This window comes from Aethalodelphis obliquidens, unplaced genomic scaffold, assembly GCF_003676395.1.
Source record: "Aethalodelphis obliquidens isolate GAN/ISIS:26980383/991018 unplaced genomic scaffold, ASM367639v1 scaffold9, whole genome shotgun sequence".
In the NCBI taxonomy this organism is placed as follows: Eukaryota; Metazoa; Chordata; class Mammalia; order Artiodactyla; family Delphinidae; genus Aethalodelphis; species Aethalodelphis obliquidens.
Genome location: NW_020837953.1, coordinates 46,453,498 through 46,474,782, shown reverse-complemented (window position 1 = coordinate 46,474,782; position 21,285 = coordinate 46,453,498). Strand labels below are relative to the sequence as shown.

The 21,285-nt window shown below is 39.7% G+C and overlaps 1 protein-coding gene across 1 annotated transcript in view; it reads right to left on the bottom strand.

Annotated features, from left to right (window-relative positions):
• RERE (arginine-glutamic acid dipeptide repeats) overlaps window positions 1-21,285 on the bottom strand; it is a 435,053-nt gene that overhangs the window by 164,623 nt on the left and 249,145 nt on the right. Inside the window, 2 exon segments of the mRNA XM_027110298.1 lie at window positions 5,252-5,348; window positions 6,828-6,933. Of these exon segments, the coding sequence (XP_026966099.1) occupies window positions 5,252-5,348; window positions 6,828-6,933 (203 nt within the window).

Below are 21,285 nucleotides of genomic sequence, written 5' to 3'. Positions count from 1 at the left end.
CCAAACACAAAAAAAAAAAAAAAAAAAAAAAAAAAAAAAAAAAAACATAAAAATAAATTTAAAATATATATATATATATATATATATTTTTTTTTTTTAAGCAATAAGAACTGAGTTTTTCACTGCTGAAGAAAGAAGTTACCAGTAAAGAAAAGGGGAGGGGTACAATGAATCTCGTGGTTCTGCTCTGGGCCACGTGAGGACACAGGGAGCAGCCAGCGGTCTGCACACCAGAACTCCGGCACCCTGATCTCGGACTTCTAGCCCCCAGAACTCTGAGAAAGAAATTTCTGTTGTTTATAAGCCACCCAGGCTACGGTCTTTTGCTTCCAGCAGCTGTAACAAAGTAAGGTATCCATGAAATTCAAATAGGGTCTTTAGTTCAATGGTATTGTTCTAATGCTATTTCTTGTTCCTGACAACTGTACCGAAGTTACATAAGATGCTCACACAAATGAAGACTGGGAGATGGATACATGGAAACTCAGTACCTACAACTTTTCTATGTGCCCAAAAGTAGCTCCGAACAGAAGAATTTTTAAAAGACTATGACGTATTCAAGGGCAGAGAGAGCGTGTTACTCAGTTAGGTGCTCCCAGCACCTCCACGGCCCTTCCCCTAGGATGAGCAACTCAATAATGTGTTAAATGATGAATGAATAAAGAAATAAGGGACTGACAAGTTATGGTGTCTAATGAAGTACTAAGCATGTACAGACAAAACAATAAAAATGCCGTAGGCCAGAGTTATTTCACATATAAAAAGAACTGTAGACTAAAGCCAGGAAATGAATCTTAAGTTGCAAAACTAAGAGCTCTGAGACTTCACGAAACCCCTTAGGGAACTTGCAGAAACTAAAGGAACTTTGTTAAGTTCTGAGGAATGGTTCGGGAATTGTACCAAGACGTAATTAACCTGTTTCGATCACTACACATATGTGACGCTAGCTGCCCGTAACAAAGGAAGGAGATAAATTGATTTGGAATGGAAAAAGGGCAATTAGAAGCCCTAAAGACCTAGTTTAGGATTTCTTGGCCCTGGGCTTCTGGTAAATTCACTCTAGAACATACTCCTATTAATATGAATTCCTAGGTGAAATGATACCTTGTAACCTGTAACCTACCTTGGATATTTTTTTCCCCAATAGGAAGCAGATAATCAGAAGGCTGGAAAGTAGCCCTCAAGCCGACGGAAGCGTTAGGATCTCCTGTCTGCCCTGCACAGTCAATGCTTGAGAACTCACTGTTACAGCTGCACAGTAAGCCCAAAAGTGTTGTCCAGGCCACATGTTCAGAGTCCAATCACAAAGCAATCGCTCTTGATCCTTCGATCATCAATAAAGTATTATCCTTAGGGTAAAAATACTATCATAGCAAACAAATTGCAAGCTACACACTAATCTGCTCATTCTCAGAGCATCTACAAATGGCTCCGAGCTGAACACTCCTCCCCATGCCTCAAGTGCTGAGTATCCAAACAATCCACCCTAGAGGCCACAGAGAAATAAAATAAGTGGATGCTACGTCACTGTACCACCAATAACTTAATACAGAATTATACTGAATTTCACTTTTCCTTTTTTTCCTTTTATGCTTTTAAGAAACCAGTTCAGATTCATGAGCACTACTCATACTACTGAGTGTGAGATAACTCTCTCTGCAAGAGGCTTTTTCATGCTCTGTACCTTACTGGATATAAAACCAGTTCTGGGTTCTGTCACTTAATCATGTGACTTTAAATAAATTTGTTAAAAAGGTGGCACAAAGGTTAACAAACTTGACCTTGGTCACAAAACTATGTGGTAAAGCCAGGATTCAAACTGAAGTCTTCCAATTTCAATCTGGAGCTTTTTCTTTTATACCAGCGTCAGCCAGAAATACTTAACCTGGGAACAAGGACAACTCAAAAATACTCCACTCAAGATACTAACACAGTATTACTATATGGTTACTGATAAACGTAACGAAGAAAAGAAAATAAACAGCTGTAGAACCTTAGCTTGAAAGGCAGGAATGAGGGGCAGCCAAAGCAAGAATTCAAAAACAGCAGCAGAGCAGTAATGCTGGACCCTCAACACAGACATCTACAACCGTGAAGATGCCACCATCTCTTCTCGGAATAAATTTGGTTTGGGTAGGGAAATGCTACAGTCTCAATTTACACAGAGAGGCTGCCGAGGAGTTCTGTTTTCCTTTTGATTCATGATGCCTAAAGGACAAAGCTCTCTCTTCCTTTATAGCCCAACCCTAGCACCGGCTTGAAAGAGAAAGTTATACACCGGTCTCCTCCTGAGTGAATGGAATGGCAAGAGCCCCTCGGAGTGCTGTGAGCCGAAAGAATCCACACCGCTGAGCACTTTGATCTCTGAGAAGAATGGTGCTAAGCACTAACACTGTCTTCTTCTTTCTTTTTTGTCCTCCATGTTTTTTTCAGTACATTCATTTGATCCTCCTTCATGTGCCTACGGCCTATTTTATTTGTCCTCTTTCAAAACTGAACTTATTTTTGGCAGTACGACTTTATATCTGTGGAGAAAGAAAAAACTCCTTTCTTGGATAAATGGTGAAGGAAAAAGTGGGAAGAAAAATGAAAGCCTAACCCCCACCCCCATACTTTAAAATTAAAGTAATCTTGCTTTAGTGAAGAGGAAAGGAATAAATAGAGATTCCGGGGGGCACGGCTACTCAACTCTGCTTTCATCAGAGATGATCTTACAGTGAGCACTCTGAGAACCAGGCGAGATTACTAAGCAACAGCAAGAACCCCCCAGATGAGCCCCAGATGCAAGCAAACGTCAACACACCCATAAGGATTACTGAGCAGCTACTAGGCCAGACCACCAGTAACCATGTGGTCACATTCATCTGGTGTCTTTGAAAAAAACCCAACTGTCAAGTCACAGAAGAGATGCTCTATTTGAAGCCGACAAAGTCAAATTTAAGATGACAGCTTTATAAAATCACTGTATGACCACTTTAAAGAAAATACCACAGGAGAAAAAAACTAATCAATAAGGGTTCTGGTCACATACACAGGAAAGGAAGATCACCACTTTAGCACTCCAGCTCTTTGGTGGTCAGTGAAGAGACAGTAACCTGTACAGTTACAGAAGACACCTGACTGTAAACCTAGCGAAAGTAAATTCATCCGGGTCCAGCCAGAATTACCTGGGACAACCCATTCTAAAAATGCTATAGTATAAAATGACTCTACAAACCGAAACAGTCTCTGATCAATATTCAAATATATTCACTTTAAGCAAATATATCAAAATCTGTTGAATGACCAGAGTTAACATATCTCACGTATTTACTTAACTTCAACTCTAAATTGCTTAAAAATCATTCACCTCAATCAATGAAATAAGATGGGGGGCGGGGGAGCATGCAAAGCGGATAAGAAATAATCCCAGGACCAAGTCAATTGTCTTAGCTAACAATTTAATGGTTCCATCAATCTATCCAACCTTCCGTTAACTTGCTTTGTTGAGCATGCAAGTTTAAGATTGGAAAGCCACCGCCAAGAAGACATGAAAAGCTTGGGGGAATTTTGTTAGAAGTTTATAAAACACTACAGGAATTCTCTAAATGTATCTGAAGTCCTGTAGGAAGCCAAATCTAACCACATACGCGCCCTCCCTTACAGCGGGGCCTGGCAGACTGCAGTCTGCAACAAGCCAAATCTGGCCCGCCACCTGCTCTTGTACAGCCTGAGAACTAAGAATGGTTTTTCCATTTTTAAATGGCTAAAAAATAAATCAAAAGAAGAGTCATATCTCCTGACGTGTGGAAATTAAATGAAATTCAAATTTCAGTGTCCTCAAGTAAAGTTCCATTGGCGCACTGCCACCTCATTTATTTACATGTTGCTTGTGGCTTTTGTACTACAATGGCTGAGCTGAATAGTTGCAACAGAGACCGTGAAAAATTATCTGGCCTAAAAAGTTTGCCAAAACCTGCCCTATATTAAAAGTTGCTACTAATTTGCCTCCAAATAACTGGCTTTAGCTATGTAGCTTTGCACAAGAGACTCCAGATGGTTTTACTGAATACCATCTGAGCAATATAATAGAGAAATTATTGTATCTCATTGTAGTTAAGCTAAAAGCCAGCAAATCCCTATGACTTCCCCCCCGCCGCTGCATTGGGTCTACGTTGCTGCACATAGGCTTTCTCTAGTTGTGGCGAGCGGGGGCTACTCTTCCTTGCAGTGCACGGGCTTCTCACTGTGGTGGCTTCTCTTGTTGCGGAGCAGGGCTCTAAGGCATGCAGGCTTCAGAAGTGGTGGCACACGGGCTCAGTAGCTGTGGCTCGCGGGTTCTAGAGAGCAGGCTCAGTAGTTGTAGTGCGTGCACGGGCTTAGTTGCTGCATGGCATGTGGGATCTTCCGGGACCAGGTATCGAACCAGTGTCCCCTGCATTGGCAGGCGGATTCTTAACCACTGCGCCACCAGGGAAGTCCCCCTATGATTTTTTTTTAAACCATGTTCTTTAACAGAGAAAGTGGTTCTCTCACCATTTTGTTATTTTCAGTGGGGAAAAAGGTATAATAAAATCACTTGTCCTTACTTCCTTTACCACCTAAGAAGTCCCAATTCTTCCCCTCATAAACAAAATACACCAGAGTAAATAGGTTATCTTTTTCTTGAAAGGGACAGAAACTACCAGAGGGTGTGAAGCAGAGGCTCACGGTCACTTTTTGGCATTATTACCTAAGACATTAAGGCTAGCAGCAATGTTACCTCAGAATAAAATCTTCTGTATGTTTTCCCTACTCCCAAGCTTTTTAGTAGTAAACTCTTCATACACACAGAAATTTAAAAGTATACAAGGCAATGAAAATTCCTATGAACTTTGCCTAGATTCTCCTACAATTACATGCTGCCATATTTGTTTCATCCATTTTTTTAAATCTATCTTGGCAGTGACTGAATCTTCAGGAAATAATCTGTATAACACCCCACCCTAAATACTTTAGCAACGAATTTTCAAGGAAATAAAATACAAAACTCTAGAGAGGTTTTAAAAGAAAAAAGTGGTTTTTCCCTCTCACACAGGTTAGTGAAGACAGAGGCAACCTCTGAGACCCCAACAATCCACAAAGTTAACACCAGAGTGTCAGCTTGCTGAGACCACAGGGGCAGTGTGTTGATATTACGATTACCAGATGAGATCTAGGCAGCTTAGACTCTCTACCTACAGTGGCCTATGACTTCTCCTTCACAGAAGGACCACACATCTCTGGCGCTTACCTGAGGGCAGCAGCGTGGTAAGTGTCAACGTAGTCAGAAATGAAGAGCTCTCGGTTCTTGATAACTGGGTCTGTTATGACAAGTTCTCTTCCAGAGTCTGTCACACACACACACACACACAAAAAGTTAATTAGGAGGATATTATAATTGAGTTTCCAGAAAGGATTAGGAAAATTTCACAAAATTTTTCTTTCAGGATCACTTCCCACTATAAAAAGCACAGTAAATAACCAGGCCTGTCAGCAAAACAGAGAAGAGGAGTAACATACAGCAGGAATAACAGGAGCAAGCGTCCTGTGGGATGTGTTTCTGCCCTTTATTAAGTCCCCACAGGTTGCTGAAATGTATTCAGCAGAAAATGAAAAAAGAAGGAAAAAGAAAACAACTATCACATTTTAGCAACTTGTAAACTACTAAAATTTTCAGTGAGCCTGTGCATCTGGTACTTTATCGCTAAATATTCAGGATGGAGTGAAATCGCACTGCTTCAAGTTGAAAAGGATAACCAAGTTATTGTTTGTAATGAAGAACCGTCATTTAACTGTTTTAACAGGAATGTAATAGTTTCAAAAAACGAAAAAGCTGGTAAAATGTAAAAGAACATTATTCTTCAAAACTGTTTTCACATTACTGCATTCATAAGCCTGACTTCTAATGTGAACTTTATTAATTAAAACAAAAAAGAAAAAGAAAGAAAGAAAGAAAACTGTTTTTGACTACTGGTTTGTTGACTCAAAACCTGTCACCAAAGGCAGTGTGAAGGAGTGAGACAAGCACAGTCATCCGGGCCAGAGAGAGCTGGATCACTGCCCCGGGGTCTCCACTCAGAAGACAAATAAATAGCCTTGGCAACTCCTTGAGCAACTCTAAGCCTCGATTTCCTGTTCTGGAAGTGGGGAGTGACAACCCCGAACTCATATAATTAATGGGTAACAAATGTGAATCAGCTAGAATGAGGCCTAGCACCTCAAAAAAAAAAAAAATCAATAAAAAGAAGCTATTAGACATCTGAACAAACGTAATATACACTTTATGTACATATCTCACGTGTCAATAAAGTTATTGGGTAGAAACTACAATGCCAGAGGAAGAAAAAATTAAAAGATGCTCTGAACTACCTTCCTATTGTTCTAAAAGTCAATACTCAAGCTAAATTTCAAAATATTCAGGAAAGCTTTGCTTTGAAAACTGAAGTTCACAACCCTGAAGTTCAACAATACAGATCATTAAAAAGAAACAAAAAACAATTCTATAGGGTTTTCAGTGTCATTAGTTCAGCATTAGGTGAGAAAAAGGAATAAAAAGATGAAGCTACTTTTATTTCCAAAGAAGATCTATCACTACTCCTAGTTTAAGGGAAAGATGCTACTAGCACATGATCAGGTTGTTTCTCTTTTAAGGCAGAAATAGTGAAAGAACTCAGCAAAAAAAAGAACATTCCAGTAATGTCTATTGATAAAAAGCTTTTTCAGTGAAAACTTTTCATAGTGGTTATCTCCATTTAATGAATGTTTTTACAAAGAACTTTGCCCAAAGCTAAGAAAGTGTAAGAATCAAACCAGAAGGACATATTTACCATTTTCATTATGTCGATCCTGAACCAAATGCTGATACACAGAATCTGGAACTTCAGATTGACGGTAGTACCATTTGACGTTCATGAGTAGGTGGTCCCTCTTACTCTGAAAAGGAAAATCTAACAGCATTAGGAACAGGATTTCGGGTGCCCACAGGTGCATACCATACCCATGATCAAAAGCCCCGGAAACAGGTGGACAGGCAGAGAAGGAGACACACAATTACTACCAGGACCACAAAAATACATTAGTCAATTATGAGGTCAATTTTCATTTTTTGAAAAATCCCAGCCACAACACCTCTCTGACTCTATCCCTCAAAGTTGCTTATTTCAGGAAACAAAGGAAACCAAAGTTGAATCTATAAATCTCCCCAGTTTGATTAACTAATTCATTCGATATGTTTTTTATTTAGCATTAACTACTCAGTACACCACATGAATACATCCTTCCATCTGAAGTTTCAGTTGTGTTGGCAGATATTTAGAAACTGTTTCAGCACACTGTCAAGGCCATTAAGGGCAATGAGTTTTCCCTGCTACTTTATTGCCACTTATGCTCTATGGCAAACTAACACGGCAAACTACGGGTGGTGAGGAAGGTACTATGAGTCCATGGAGCAGGGATCCTGTCTCATTTATCTCTGAATTTCCCAAGAAGAGAACACCTTGGACATGGATATGAATAATAGCGGTCTATGATGGTCAGGGTCCCATAAATGTTTGTGAGACACTTAACCATCGTATCCCTAAAAGTTAATTTTGTTCCTAGTTCATTCGAAGAATAAAGAATCAAATACTGCCTTTCCATTTGAAGGCTGTGGGGCTAGGGCTTGAGGGGACCATCTCTGTGTACCTGGTCATGAAGCATCTCAATGTGGCAGTGCACTAAGGCTTCCCGGGGCCTCAGAAAATACTTTCCGACCCAGCTGAGGGCCGTAAGGGACTTCCCCAAGGTGAGGGCAATACCACTCCTCTTAGCAGCTTCTACCTTCTCATCACAAGTCAGTGGGTCAGAAATGCACGAGAGCTAAAATTCGAGAAACGCCTCACGTTTATACGGGCGATGGCCAAATCCTAAAGTATGTCCAAGGAGCCTTCTCTAATGAAGTAAGATGCTTGATGCTTACATGAGAGGTTGCACAAAGCCTTCACTAAAAGATCAGGAAGGCTCAAAAATATTTTTGCTAAAATATGTAAGCCATTCAAAGAACCAGAAAGAAAGCAACTGCCAAAGGTCTTGACTGAGCTCAGACGTGAAGAAGCGCTATTCCCAAGTGAATTCCATACACGCTAAGGTTCTTACTTCTGCAATGAACTGTGTCAAATATAGGGCATCATTACTGGTTTGAATAAAAGAGACTGCATACAAAGAATAATCCTACAAAATGGGTACTTTTTAGTTTTTATCAATTTTTGACGTTTATATTCTACACTGTTTATACTGAGGGTGGGAAAAAGAGGACAAATCAGTACGCTGCATAAAAAGAATACACTTTATATATAGTATAGGGGTTTACAGACAGAGCAATTACTTCCGGCAAGGGATTATGGAGGAAGGAACATCTGACCTGAGAAAAAATGGGAAATATTTCGATGAAATTTTTTCTAGGCAAAGGAGGAGACCTGAGAAATACACAAAGATAGAGAAAGTTCAAGACATATATAAGACACATGCAAGTGGTCCATCTGCATGCAGCACAGGAAAACATTCTGCATGATGGTGAGGGGAACCTGAATCCTAGCTGGAGTTTGGCCTTTAGTGGCTTTTTAACTCTCTGGGACAAATGGGGTCTTCTATCTGCACTGCTGACCAAAGCCACAGGCACTGAGGTGCAAAACCCCAGGCCAGGCCGAGGGAGAGCAGCTAAAGGGCTACAGTATCTCCCTGAGGCAGGATGATAAAGAGCGCACTCATCAGGGAAAGAAGGAGACACACCAGGGGAGGGGCAGGGCCTGTTTGGCAGTACTCAGGGATAAACCCGGCTAAGTAAATACACTGTCCAATACAGGGCTTCTCAACCTAAAAACTACTGACATTTGGTGCAGACAAGTCTGTTGCGGGGGCCTACCCAGCGCACTGTTAGATGCCCAGCAGCATTCCTGGCCTTCAACCACTAATGCCAGCAACACTCCTCCCTCATCGTGACAACCAAAGACGCCTTTAAATACTGCCAAACGTCCCCTTCGGGTGCAAAACGCTCCCAGGTGAAGCCCAATGGTCTGACAGTTTCCTTTTTAAGGAAAGCTAAGCCAGAATGGTAAGACTAAACTCTAATTCAAGCACTACTGGGCTGGGCTGGTAAGTACAGGATAGTCGGTCATGGTTCAAATCCCAACTCCATCATCTCCCTGTTACATGACTCTGAGCACATTACTAAGATTCTCTGAGTCTACCCTTTTCTGTAAAACAGGATTATCGAAACCTACCTAAAAGGACTCATGAAAAAACTGAAAAGATGGAAAAGCATATGTAACTGAGCAGGAACTCAAGAGACTACTGCTTTCTGTTAGTAGGTGACTCTAACCAGTGTTTCACAGAAAACTTCAAGAACTTTGCTAAGAATTGTAGGAGTGATATCTTCTCCAGAATATGGTTTCTTTCAGGAGATGACAGTGATGTCTAGTCACTGAGCTACTAATGGATGCTTCAACACTCACAGCACAAAGGAATTCAGATCTGCTAGCAGTCCTAGCAACAGTGTTCTAAAATTTATACTTTTACGTACTTCTGTAACACACCTAAGATGTATGAATACCAAATGACCAGACGAAGATACTATGAAAAAAGAAAATTACAGGCCAATATCTTTGATTCATAGAGATGCAGAAATTCTCAACAAAATATTAGCCAACCAAATCCAACAACACATAAAAAAGATCATACACCAGGACCGAGCTGGATTCATCCCAAGTTCACAAAGATGGCTCAACATACGCAAATCAATGTGATACACCACATTAACAAAAGAAAAGAGGAAAACCACGTGATCATCTCAACAGATGCAGGAAAAGCGTAAGATGTATGAAAATGTGAAGGGCAACAGAAGTAACCTTTAAAGGTACCATAATCACACAATGTCTATTTTTCAGAACCAAGCCAGTGATTCAGGTGACGTTTTGAGGTATAACATCTATGTTATCTTCTGACTCAGGCACACTTAATGATTCCACCCACACAAAATTACCACTCTAGTTTGTTTGTACCTAGATTCACCACTCCTAAGCCTTTACAAAGGGAGTTGAAAGCCTACTGGATTTCCTAATGCAATACTACCCAACAACCAGGGAGTGGCGGCATTGTGTTTAAAAAAAAAAAAAGCCTCCAGATTCTGAATCCCACACAAGGCAAAGGCAGGCAGGCTCAATGTAAACAAAAGTTCTGAACGAATGTAAGTAGCTCTAATGGACACAATCTTCCCAAATAGGCCAGGAATTTAGGTAAAGATTAAACGCCTATAAAGGGAGGCACCGTGTTGTTTCAGAGGCACTAGCCTAAAATCAGGTAATCTAGGATTTTGGTACTGTCCACAATCACTAGTTAGCTGGGGGTGACCTTAGTGAAGTCACCCAGCCATCTGACAAAGTGAGGGACAGCACAAGATGATTTCTATGGTTTGGTTCCATCTTACATGCCTATGTTTAGATTTCTTCCCCAGACTTAACCAAGTAGATAAAATAGGATTGGGAGAGCACCCTTATGTTTTCTCTGTATCACACAATGGCATTAGCTCACATTACCATCCTAAGGAGTTTCAGGAACTAAAACGTCATCTTCCACGGAAGCTGCCTGCTACGCGCTAAGGAACAGCACAAGGGAGCAGAGGGCACCCCCTCTCCCGGTACTCGCTCCCTCAGCCGTCAATCATGGGAAATCTTCATCTTCTTTACACTTTTCACTAGGCGAAGAATTCTGCTCAAAATCACAGAAAATTAAAGGCAGACATGAACTTAGAGATCATCTGATTCAACCCAAACCATCTGGGTTTGGGGCCAATTACCTCTCCAAGCCTCACTTTTCTCATATATAAAATGAGGAAAAATAATAGTCTATATATACCTCGTTAGGTCATGAGGATTAAATAAATGAATATAAGTAGAGTGGACTGGCTCTCAATAAATGCTGGATAGTACTATCACTGTTTTACAGATGAAGAGAGGAGTTAAGCTGTATCAAGAGGCTGGTTATAAATTCTGCTTTTCTCAGATCCAAAATTATGCTCATAATAGCAATACAAAAGTAGATCCAGTAGCAAATTAGAGGGAAAGTTTCTTCACTTTTGCAACAATTCAAGAAGCACGTCAAGTATTTCTAACAAATATGCCTCATTATTGACTAGTGATATAATTGGACAACTGCATAATGGTCAAAGTGGTTATAAATGACACATTTTAAACACAATGCTGAATGAAGAAGGAAGCGGTGAAAAGCTTCCCATGTGAAGGCATCCTGGGGTATATTTCTGAACACAGAGAAGAGCCCACTGGGAAGTAAATATTTCCCACCATTTTTTCTTTAAGGAGAGAGAGATTGATCTGACTGCGTCCAGGTGGTAAGATGCACCAGCATTAAGAGAAAACCACCAAACCAATTTGCTTACAGTAAGGTTTCACAGGCCCTGTGCAAAAAAGGAGAGGAGCTGATTCTGGGTTGAATTATGGATTTGTCCATATCCCTGGCCCAGATTTCTTGAAATAAGGAATGAATGTAAATTTAGGGAAATAAAGAGTTTAACAGAGGACAAATCCCATCACCACCTGGGTTTAGAAAAGACAGCTTGATGGTAGGTGTTCAGCAGCAGAATAGGGAGGATTTCCAGATATTTGCATGTCAGGCAATAGGTTGAGAATTAATGAATTAAAAAGTCAAAACTGAAATTAAACATTGAGAATAAGATAACTGAGAAAGGCAGACTAGAGGGAAAGGGAGGCAACAGAGACCAGAAAGGAAAACAGGAGGCTGCTGCTGAGGGACACCGGTTCACTCCGTCAAGAGTGCACACCTCAACTACCCCAAGTACAAATACACAAGATCCAAGGCCGAGAAGTCAATTTCCCTTCCCAGAGATCTTTCATGATTATTAATATGGTACTTTCATTGATTTTAAATAGCCAATCTGTGTCCTTCCTAGGACCAGTCTTAATTATCTTCCTCTGGGGAAACATTTTTACACAATATAAAAAAATAAAAGAAGTGCAGGGGTGCGGAGGTGGTGGTGGTGAGGATAGGAGTTCATTAATGACCAAGTAGACAAGTGCAGAGATCACCTTTTCAATGGTCTTTATTCCCAACCAGAATGAGAACAACAATAATTGTATACTCAACCTGCATTACAGAAGAAGGACCTTCTTTGCTCTATCAATCACCTACCAGGCCTTGCCAGATTATCAGGGCTCCCAAAGCCCTCCAAACAGGTCATTCTAGTCCCCCCAGTTATCAATTGTGACAGAAGGATCAGGGCCAAAGACAACCCACCTAGGATATGAAGGTGGATATCATCACATGAACAATTTTGCGAAGTCAAAATAATCTGCTAGAGATAACACAGAACTTCCTTCACATTCTTAACTGCTTAGTTCTTGGGAGTGCACATTTCAAATAATGGAAGATCTAGATTCAGAGTCAGGTGAAATCAGACCAAAGTTCTTGTTTTATAAAGCCAAAATGGCCAGTCAGGTTTTTCCAGAAATTTGGGAAATAGAAACAGCTAACATTTGTATACCGTATGGCTTAAGAAGATTCCCTTTGGAGAAACAAAATGGTGAAAATAAGGTGAAGAGTTACCCTTCCAGGGTGCTGCACGGCTGTTTTGAAGTTGTATTTCAACCTGCTGAGTCTACCTCCACCAACAGGGTGATGCCTGTTGGGAAGATCACCCTCAAAAAGACCTTGGGGACACAGTCTTAGTGGCTTCAACCATTCCTGACTCTGGGGGAGGGGATTAGGGACAGACAGTAGGGTCTAAGATTACCAGTCTTCAAAGGCCAAGTATAACTCCAGGCATATGCACAGGGAAATCAATCTAAAGATAAGCTTTCGGCACTTCCCTGGTGGCACAGTGGTTAAGAATCCGCCCGCCAATGCAGGGGACACGGGCTCAAGCCCTGGTCTGGGAAGATCCCACATGCCACGGAGCAACTAAGCCCGTGTACCACAACTACTGAGCCTGCGCTCTAGAGCCCGCGAGCCACAACTACTGAGCCCGCGTGCCTAGAGTCCGTGCTCCACAACAAGAGAAGCCACTGCAGTAAGAAGCTCGCACACCACAACGAAGAGTAGACCCTGCTCACCACAACTAAAGAAAGCCCGCGCGCAGCAATGAAGACCCAACGCAGACATAAATACATAGATAGATGGATACATAGATAAATTTAAAAATAAAGATAAGCTTCCTGTACCCGTCAGAAGATCGTCATTACTCAACTATGTGGATGAACATGAGGACTAAGATGAAATCAGGCAGGAAATGTCTTGTAATATTATTTCAAACCACTACGCTACTCCTAACATAAGACACTAACCGTGTAACATTTTCTATATCTATATATTTATATCTAAATAGCTTTATAGCCATCACAGCTCAAAAGGCCATCAAAGAGTTATAGGAATACATAAGTGCCATCAGGGCTCAGGCCATCAAGGTCCACCCATCTCAGAGTTCTGCTCTCACACGGGTACCAGGAGGTTAGGCGAAAGGCTGCAACACTGACTGCAGAGTCTTGTTCTCAAAGAAGAAAGGGCTCTGAGTATCTCCTACAAATAATCACACTATCATGTACAAATCTCCCTAATATACTGAGACATTAACTAAACATTTTGTTTCCTTTTATTTGAGAGGGTATAGTAAGGGCAAGTATACTTCTTACTGACATCGACTAAACGAAGTATCCACATTTGTTTTGTCCTAAAATGCCCTTTTCTTCCACCTTCCTCAGGTATGTGCACTGCCCAATGGTGACTGAACTGATCTGTGAAAGAACTATGACTGTAGCACATCTCCCTTATGGGAGCCACAACACTTGAGCTTCCAGCACAGAAACTTGTTTAGTGGTGTGATGGTTAACTTTATGTGTCAACTTGACTGTGCTAAGGGATGCCCAGACAGCTAGCTGGTAAAACGTTATTTCTGTGTGTGCCCACGTGGGTGTTTCTGGGAGAGGTCAGACTTTGACTCAGTAGACTGAGTAAAGAGATCTGCCCTCCCCAATGTGGGCGAGCATGACCCAATCTCTTGGGGGCCCAAAAGGAACAAAATGAAGAAGGAAGAGCAAATTTCTTCTCTCTTCTGGAGCTCGACATCCGTTTTTCCCTGCCATCAGCCATCAGATCTCCTCTTCTTGTGCCTTCAGACTCTGTGACTTAACACCAGCAGCCCCCCTGGTTCTCAGGCCTTCAACATGAATTTAATTATACCACATGCTTCCTGCTTCTCCAGCTTGCAGACAGCAAGTTATACATATACTAAGGGACTTTCGACCTCCAAAACCTCATGAGACAACTCCTATAGTATATATACATATATCTATCTCTCCTATTGGGTCTGTTTCTCTGGAGAACTCTGACTAATACAAGTGGCTACTTATCATGTACTGATTGGCATTTGCAAATGGACATCACCTGGAACTACACAGGGGTCTACTCAGAACTAGCATAATGAATAAAATAGATAAAAATAGATAAAAGAAACAAGCAAACCATATCCATTTGATTAAGGTGCTTACTGCTGTTAGGCCCTAGAATCAAGGTTGTTACAAGCTCATTTTCCAAACCGGTGGCACTCAATCCAAAAGACTGTTTTCAAGAGATTGCATCAGCATCTGGGTCTGTGCAAGAGGATTTAAATCATCTGGAATCCGATGGTGAAGCAAGAAGGTGGAACTCTGGGAGGGCAGATGACTTTTTACAACGTTTACAACCAAGATGTGCAAATAACTGGTTATATCCAAATCCCCAGAAAGATGATGCTACTAAAAATGTGCTGACACACAGGCTCCAATGATCAGAAATAATTTTCAAAATCACTGTTTCTTAATGATGTCTTGTCTATTAATGGTAGGACCAAAAAGGTGCATGAAAACGAAATTCCCTCTCAACTGCTAACCAGGGGGAGTCAAAACTCAATAAGACAATTTCTATCGGGGATTACATTATGGATGAACAATGAAATTTTCAGACAATGGATTCCTGTATTTGCAGTGGCGAGGCCAAAACTGAGTACAGGGGTAGCCCTGGGGAAATTCGTACTTCTTGGCCTCATAAGATAGGGAGACAGGGTCACTAGGTAACCTCTGCTGTCCTTGTCTTCTTAAACTGAATAACAAGTTTATGTCACACACACATAGATAAGCCACAGTTAAAGGGGGACTTAGCATATGGAGACATATGGGGACATATATAACAAACAAAAAGACATTCCTATAATTTCCCACATGAATCGTGTTGATGTACACCTGACAAAAATACTAAATGTCAGATTCAGGATTTAAAGGGTCCCAAAATTCAGGTTGAAGGGTAAGCTAGAAAGATGGAATTTCACAGACAGATTAAGTCCCTATACTTGGATCCCAAAAATCTGCAGCCCAAACCCAAAATAAACCCCTTCCTAAAAGCCAGTATTCTTTCCAGCAATCATGATTACACCAGATAAAGCTATAACCACAAATTTTCTATTTGGCCCAAAAGATTTCCCCCGTAACAGAAAATAGCTGTTTATAGGCCGCACCATAAGAAATCGCCACATTCCTCGTAATCCCTACTAAATGTCATTAAACGTTCCACTGAATTTCTTTCTTAAAAAATCAAGCCCAAATACTACAAAGTTTAACATGTTTGCAATACGCTGGTTGTTGTTTGGTGATGGCAGCAGCGACTTTACTCATTCTGGGGGAGTTAATTACTTCTTGTACATGACATAGTCAGAAAAGTTACAGAACTCTATCACAAATTAATGATGGGGCAGGAGTGAAAAGCAAGTTAAAGAAGGGGCGGGCAGAAACTGGGCTGTAGTCTTCCAAAAGTCTCTAGAAATTTCACAAATTTACTATGACATTATTTTAGAAATAAAAATTACTAACTTATGATTGAACATACATAACACAGATTTTACTAATTTAAAAACTGATGCTGAAATATCTTGAAAAGATTTCACTGAGTCAACGTGTGCTTTACAGAAGTGGTTCTCAGACTTCTTAGACTCAGACTCTCATCAGAATTATTGAGGAATTCCAAGAGCTTTTGTTTATGTGGGTCATATCTTATCAATGTTTACTATATTAGAAAATGAAAATAAAGAAAAATTTTAGACATTTTTAGTAACTCACTTAACAATAACCCCATTACATGCTAATGTAAATAATTACAACAAGCAACTATCCTTTTAAAACAAACTAAATTTAGGAAACCAGTAATAATTATGTTTTTACAAATCTCTCTGATACTTGGCTTAAGGAAACAGATTCTCATATCTGATTCTGCTTCAATCCGTTAAGTTGTATCACACATCATTTAGCCTTTGTAAAGCCCCACGGTACACTCATGAGAGAATGAAGAGTGCAAAAGGCAAATGATGTCTCGGTATAATCATGAAAGCAGTCTGGCCCTGCAGACCCACGGACCATAGGTGAGAAGAGCTGCTCTATGCGATGAAGTGAACAAACTACACAACAGTCCCAGACGCCTCCCTCTCAGACTCTGGTAGTTTAAACAATTTTAGCAGGCTCCCCAAATGGAACCATGGCTAGAATGTTAGAGCACACATGTAGTTAGAAGTCAGAAACTATTAAAAAATAGAAGATTTTATTTTTATTTATACAATCAGACATTGTAATAGTGAGCAGGAAGTTAAACTCCTAAAGAAAATCTAGGTAAGAAGCCTCTTGTTTCAACTTAAGATATTTTTCTTTCTAAAATTTGAGCTCGTGATATTGAGAAATATCTTGATTCAAACAAGAATATAAATAGGGCTATACTAAAATGGTACACTTTAAAACAATGGTGAACCTATTAAGCCGAAAGCATGCAAGGAGAAAATAGGTAGTAACCTGGGTAACTTTTATTCAGCAATTTGCAATTCCAGGCAACTCTGTGGCCATTTCAACAATGGTGCTGCCTCCTACGTAAGAAAACTTGACAACATGAAACATCAACTTTTAAGAATAAAACAAACAAACAAACCAAAAAAACCCAACAAAAAAACCAAACTTTTAGCTTACCATACTATACTGAATTATCATCTTTTATAAAGATGAACATACCTATTTTATGTGAATCCAGCATTTCCTCTCTTTGTAGGTGATAACCTTTTTGTATCAGTTTTCTGAATTAAACTGCAAAACATACAGCTAGAGTAACACCATAAAATACCTTTTAGAAGCACAAAGATTTTTAGAATTGAGCTTCTGTACTTTTAAGGAACACTAATACAGGTTCAGAAATTATTTAAATTTAAATAAAGTCAGCCTACATAGTAAGAATCCAATTACAGCTAACAAACATTTTGAACTTGCCAATAAATAAATTCAAATAGTTTGGTTGAAAAGGGGAAAAGTCAGTAGGAACCCTAAAAATTCAGGTTTTCCTATTTCACTTTATATAGTCAGTTTTAAGTATCTTATTTATTCTTCTCTCCTTTTGACTTAAACCAAAATGAAGACTGTAACCTTTAATACCTGCTAGTCTATTTATACCTGTTCTATCTACAACCATTTTTCTAATACAAACATATGCCCTGACAGCTTATCTCAGTCCACATGCCAGACAACAAAGGCCCGCTGGCCTGCTGGAGAAGAAACGGAAAGCAGGAAATTAGAAGGCTGAGTTAATCCCAGATAATCGATCAGGGTGTTCAGTCAAGTATGAGCCAAGCTGAGGAAATGCTGCTTAAAAGAAAGGAAGAAAATCAAAAAGCATACGACCAGAGCCACGGTTCATTTTAAAATAGGTTAATTTTTGCCAAGAAGATTCCCCATCATGTTCAAGCACTAATACAACTTATATAAATGTTAGTAACTTCTGAAGGAGGACCGTTTTCTTTAAAATCCTTCATCCTCTATCCTTTTTCAGAAACGTTTCAATTTGGGGGTTTTGTTTTACTGTTTTGGTTTTGGTTCATCTATTTTTTTCCTAAATCAGCTTTACTGAGGTATATTTTATACACAATAAAATTGTGTTTGATAAATGTGTTGTATAACCACCACCACAATCAAGATAGGGAATATTTCCATTACCACAAAAAGACTAACTTCCTTTAGAATTGATGAATCTGCTCTGCTGAAAAAGCTTTTGTGCCAGAGAATGCTAGAAAAACATTCTAATCTAAATTCCTTCCCCCATTTTAACACAAAGAGACGTTACTATGAGAGAAACAACTCTTGAGTCAGCTGTGATGCTTCTTTCTACCAGCTGATGCTGGAGAAGACCGCTACAGACAACAACCCCACGTTCTTCAAAATCAAATAATTTGCTAGATAAAACTTCTGAGCTGAGACTTCAATGATCTTCTAAAAACCCCAGAATATGATAACAGTTACAGAGACAATAGTTATGAGAGTGAAAAAAATGTTTTCAAATTAGTTTTACAGTATAATTTCCTCAAATCATGTAATCCATATTTAATGAGCTTCTACCAGGTATCAGACCATTGTTCTGGAGCTACATACTGAGGACTCTGGAGAGGAAAAACACAGATAGTCCCAGTCTTGACAGAGCTAACATTCCAATAGAGGGACAGATCCTTTAGCAATCTCTCCACCCTTCCCCAAAACGGTCAGAGAATGGTTAAGTGCTTTAATAAAGCCACTGGCAATGAAATCTGCCACTTAGTAACCATACAATCCCAGGCAAGTAACATTTTGTATACTGTATTTAATCTCTTCAGGTACTGTCTTCCTTAAAACTAGCTGTCTTTTCAAAAGCACCTGAATTTGGCAGGGAAAAGTGTACTGCGCTTCATACAGACAGAGAAGGGGGGTTAGATCACCTTAATAAATCTATACACCATTTCCCCATCCACAGGGACAACACAGAAATCCAAGCCTCTGTCTCTCACTAAGGTTGAGCTTTTGTTCATGAAAACTCCAGAAGGTTTTGTGGGTTTTTTGACCTCCTTTACTTTTCTTTTATAAAATGTATTATGAAAAATTTCACAGGCATAAAGGTATAAAAATAATATAACTAGGGGCCAAACATATTTTAAGAAATAAAACATAACCCAACCTGAAGAAACTGCCTATACACTCCTTCTAGACAGGTCTCTCTTACTTCCCCCCCGAGGTAAACACTATCTTGAATTTACTGTTGCTCATTCCCACGCAGTGCTTTATACTTTTACTTCATATGTACATACAGCTAAAACTATATAAGGTATCGTTTTGCAGTTTTTACCCTTTACATACATGATACCGTACTCTGGCCGCCTCTGCAATGTGCTTTGTTTATTCAGCATTATGCTTGCATGATTCATCCGTGCCCTAGTCCATTCACTTTAAATGATACACATTACATCTATATACAATATGCCACAATTTGTTCAGACATTTCCTGCTGATCGATACTTGGGTCGTTTCCAGTTTTCACTACGGCAACCGAGGCCGCTGCTATAGGCATTCTTACTTATGCGTGTGCACATCCGTCTTAGGTCTGTCTTTGAATGTTTGGTGCCATAGCTAGATATTCGGAGTTAACAGGCGGCACTGCTCATGGCGCCCCCTGACGGCAACGCCTGTAGGATCTGTAGTGCTGCCCTGTTTCATTCTCCGTATTAGTGACTTGCTGCCTTTTTTCTTTCTCTTCTTCATCATCTGTACAGGAATTTGAGTTTCATTAGTCATTTCAAATGAGTAACTTCTGATATTATTATCTTTAATGTACACTTCCTCATTAATTCATTAATTTGAGCTCTTATGTTCATTATTCCCTTCCTTTCCTTGGTTTAAGTTATTTTTCAATTTCTCAGTACAGATACTAAAACCATTGATTCTACTCTACCTTACTTATTTTCATATATAAGGCTAAAAATCTACCTCTGAGCATATGTTTAGCTATATCCGATAACTGTGATATGTCATAGTTTCATTAATCATTCACTGCAAAATATTTTCTAATTTCCAATGTGATTCCTTATTTGGCTCATAGACTATTTAGAAGTGCATCGCTTTACTCCAAACATTTCTGGATATTCCAGGTAATCATTTTGCTTTTTTACTTCTAGCTTAATTCCACTCTGGTCAGAGAAGATGTTCTGTATGATTTCAATCCTCTAAAATATGTTAAGACCTGAATTAAGATCCAACATTGCCATTTCTGGTAAATGTCCCATATGTACCTGAAAAGAATATATATTCTTTGGTTGCCGGGCATGTATTCTGTATGTATGACATTTAACTCAAATTTTTAAACTGTGCTGTTCAGTATTCTTATGATTTATAATCTACTTGTTTGCTCAATTACTGAAGGGGATGTTTGAAAATCCTTCTAATTTTCCAAATAGTCACTAACAGTTTAGGATCAATTGCAGTATATCCATACAATGTATTATTACATAGCAATTAAAATGAATTACTGTAACACACAAAAACATGGATGCATCTCACAAACAATATGGTAAGCCAAAGAAACCAGACACAGATAAATATATACCACATGATACCCTTTACATATAAAGTTCAAAGGCAGGCAGAACTGATCTATGATGTCAGAGCTTAGTTATCATGGGGCTAACTAAGTAGTTAGTTATCATGGGGCTAGTGGCTAGGAGAGGGCATGAGGGTGGTTTCTGGAGTGCTTACAGCATTTTATTGCATGATATGAGTAAACGTTACATAGAACTTACACATATATCATACATACCTATTACTATGTACAGTGGTATACTACATACATAGCATGTACACCTTAATGATATCATGGGTTCACTTCCAGACCACCGCAATGAAGTGACTAGCGGCAATCAAGCGAGTCACGTGAATTTTCTGTTTCCCAGCACACAGGGGCTTGAGCATCTGAGGATTTGGGTATCCGCGGGGGGGTCCTGGACCAATCCTCTGAGGATACTGAGGGACCACTGTATAAACAGTCATACACGTTCTCAACTGCTCGTAGAAGAAAGCCATCTACTCCTTTGCCCTCCATACACGCCATACCATCCTTATTCAGAGACCACTTCACCTCAAAAATGCTCATAGTGTTGCTGATATGAAAAGGAATAGAGACTTTAAATATGAAATCTAGAGAGTCTCTAACTGAATACAAGATGTTCCACTCAATGCTACCTTGTAAAACCAGCCCTGAAATAAACAAAGAGTATGATCGACTCCTCTTCACCTGGTGATAGACCATCAAGGCTGTATACACACTTAAAAAGGGAAGAAGGTGTTATTAATAAGATATAACTAAAACCTCTCCTGAAAGAAAGCAATGAACACCATTTTCTGTAACGTTTTTTGTCTATGTTTGCTATTT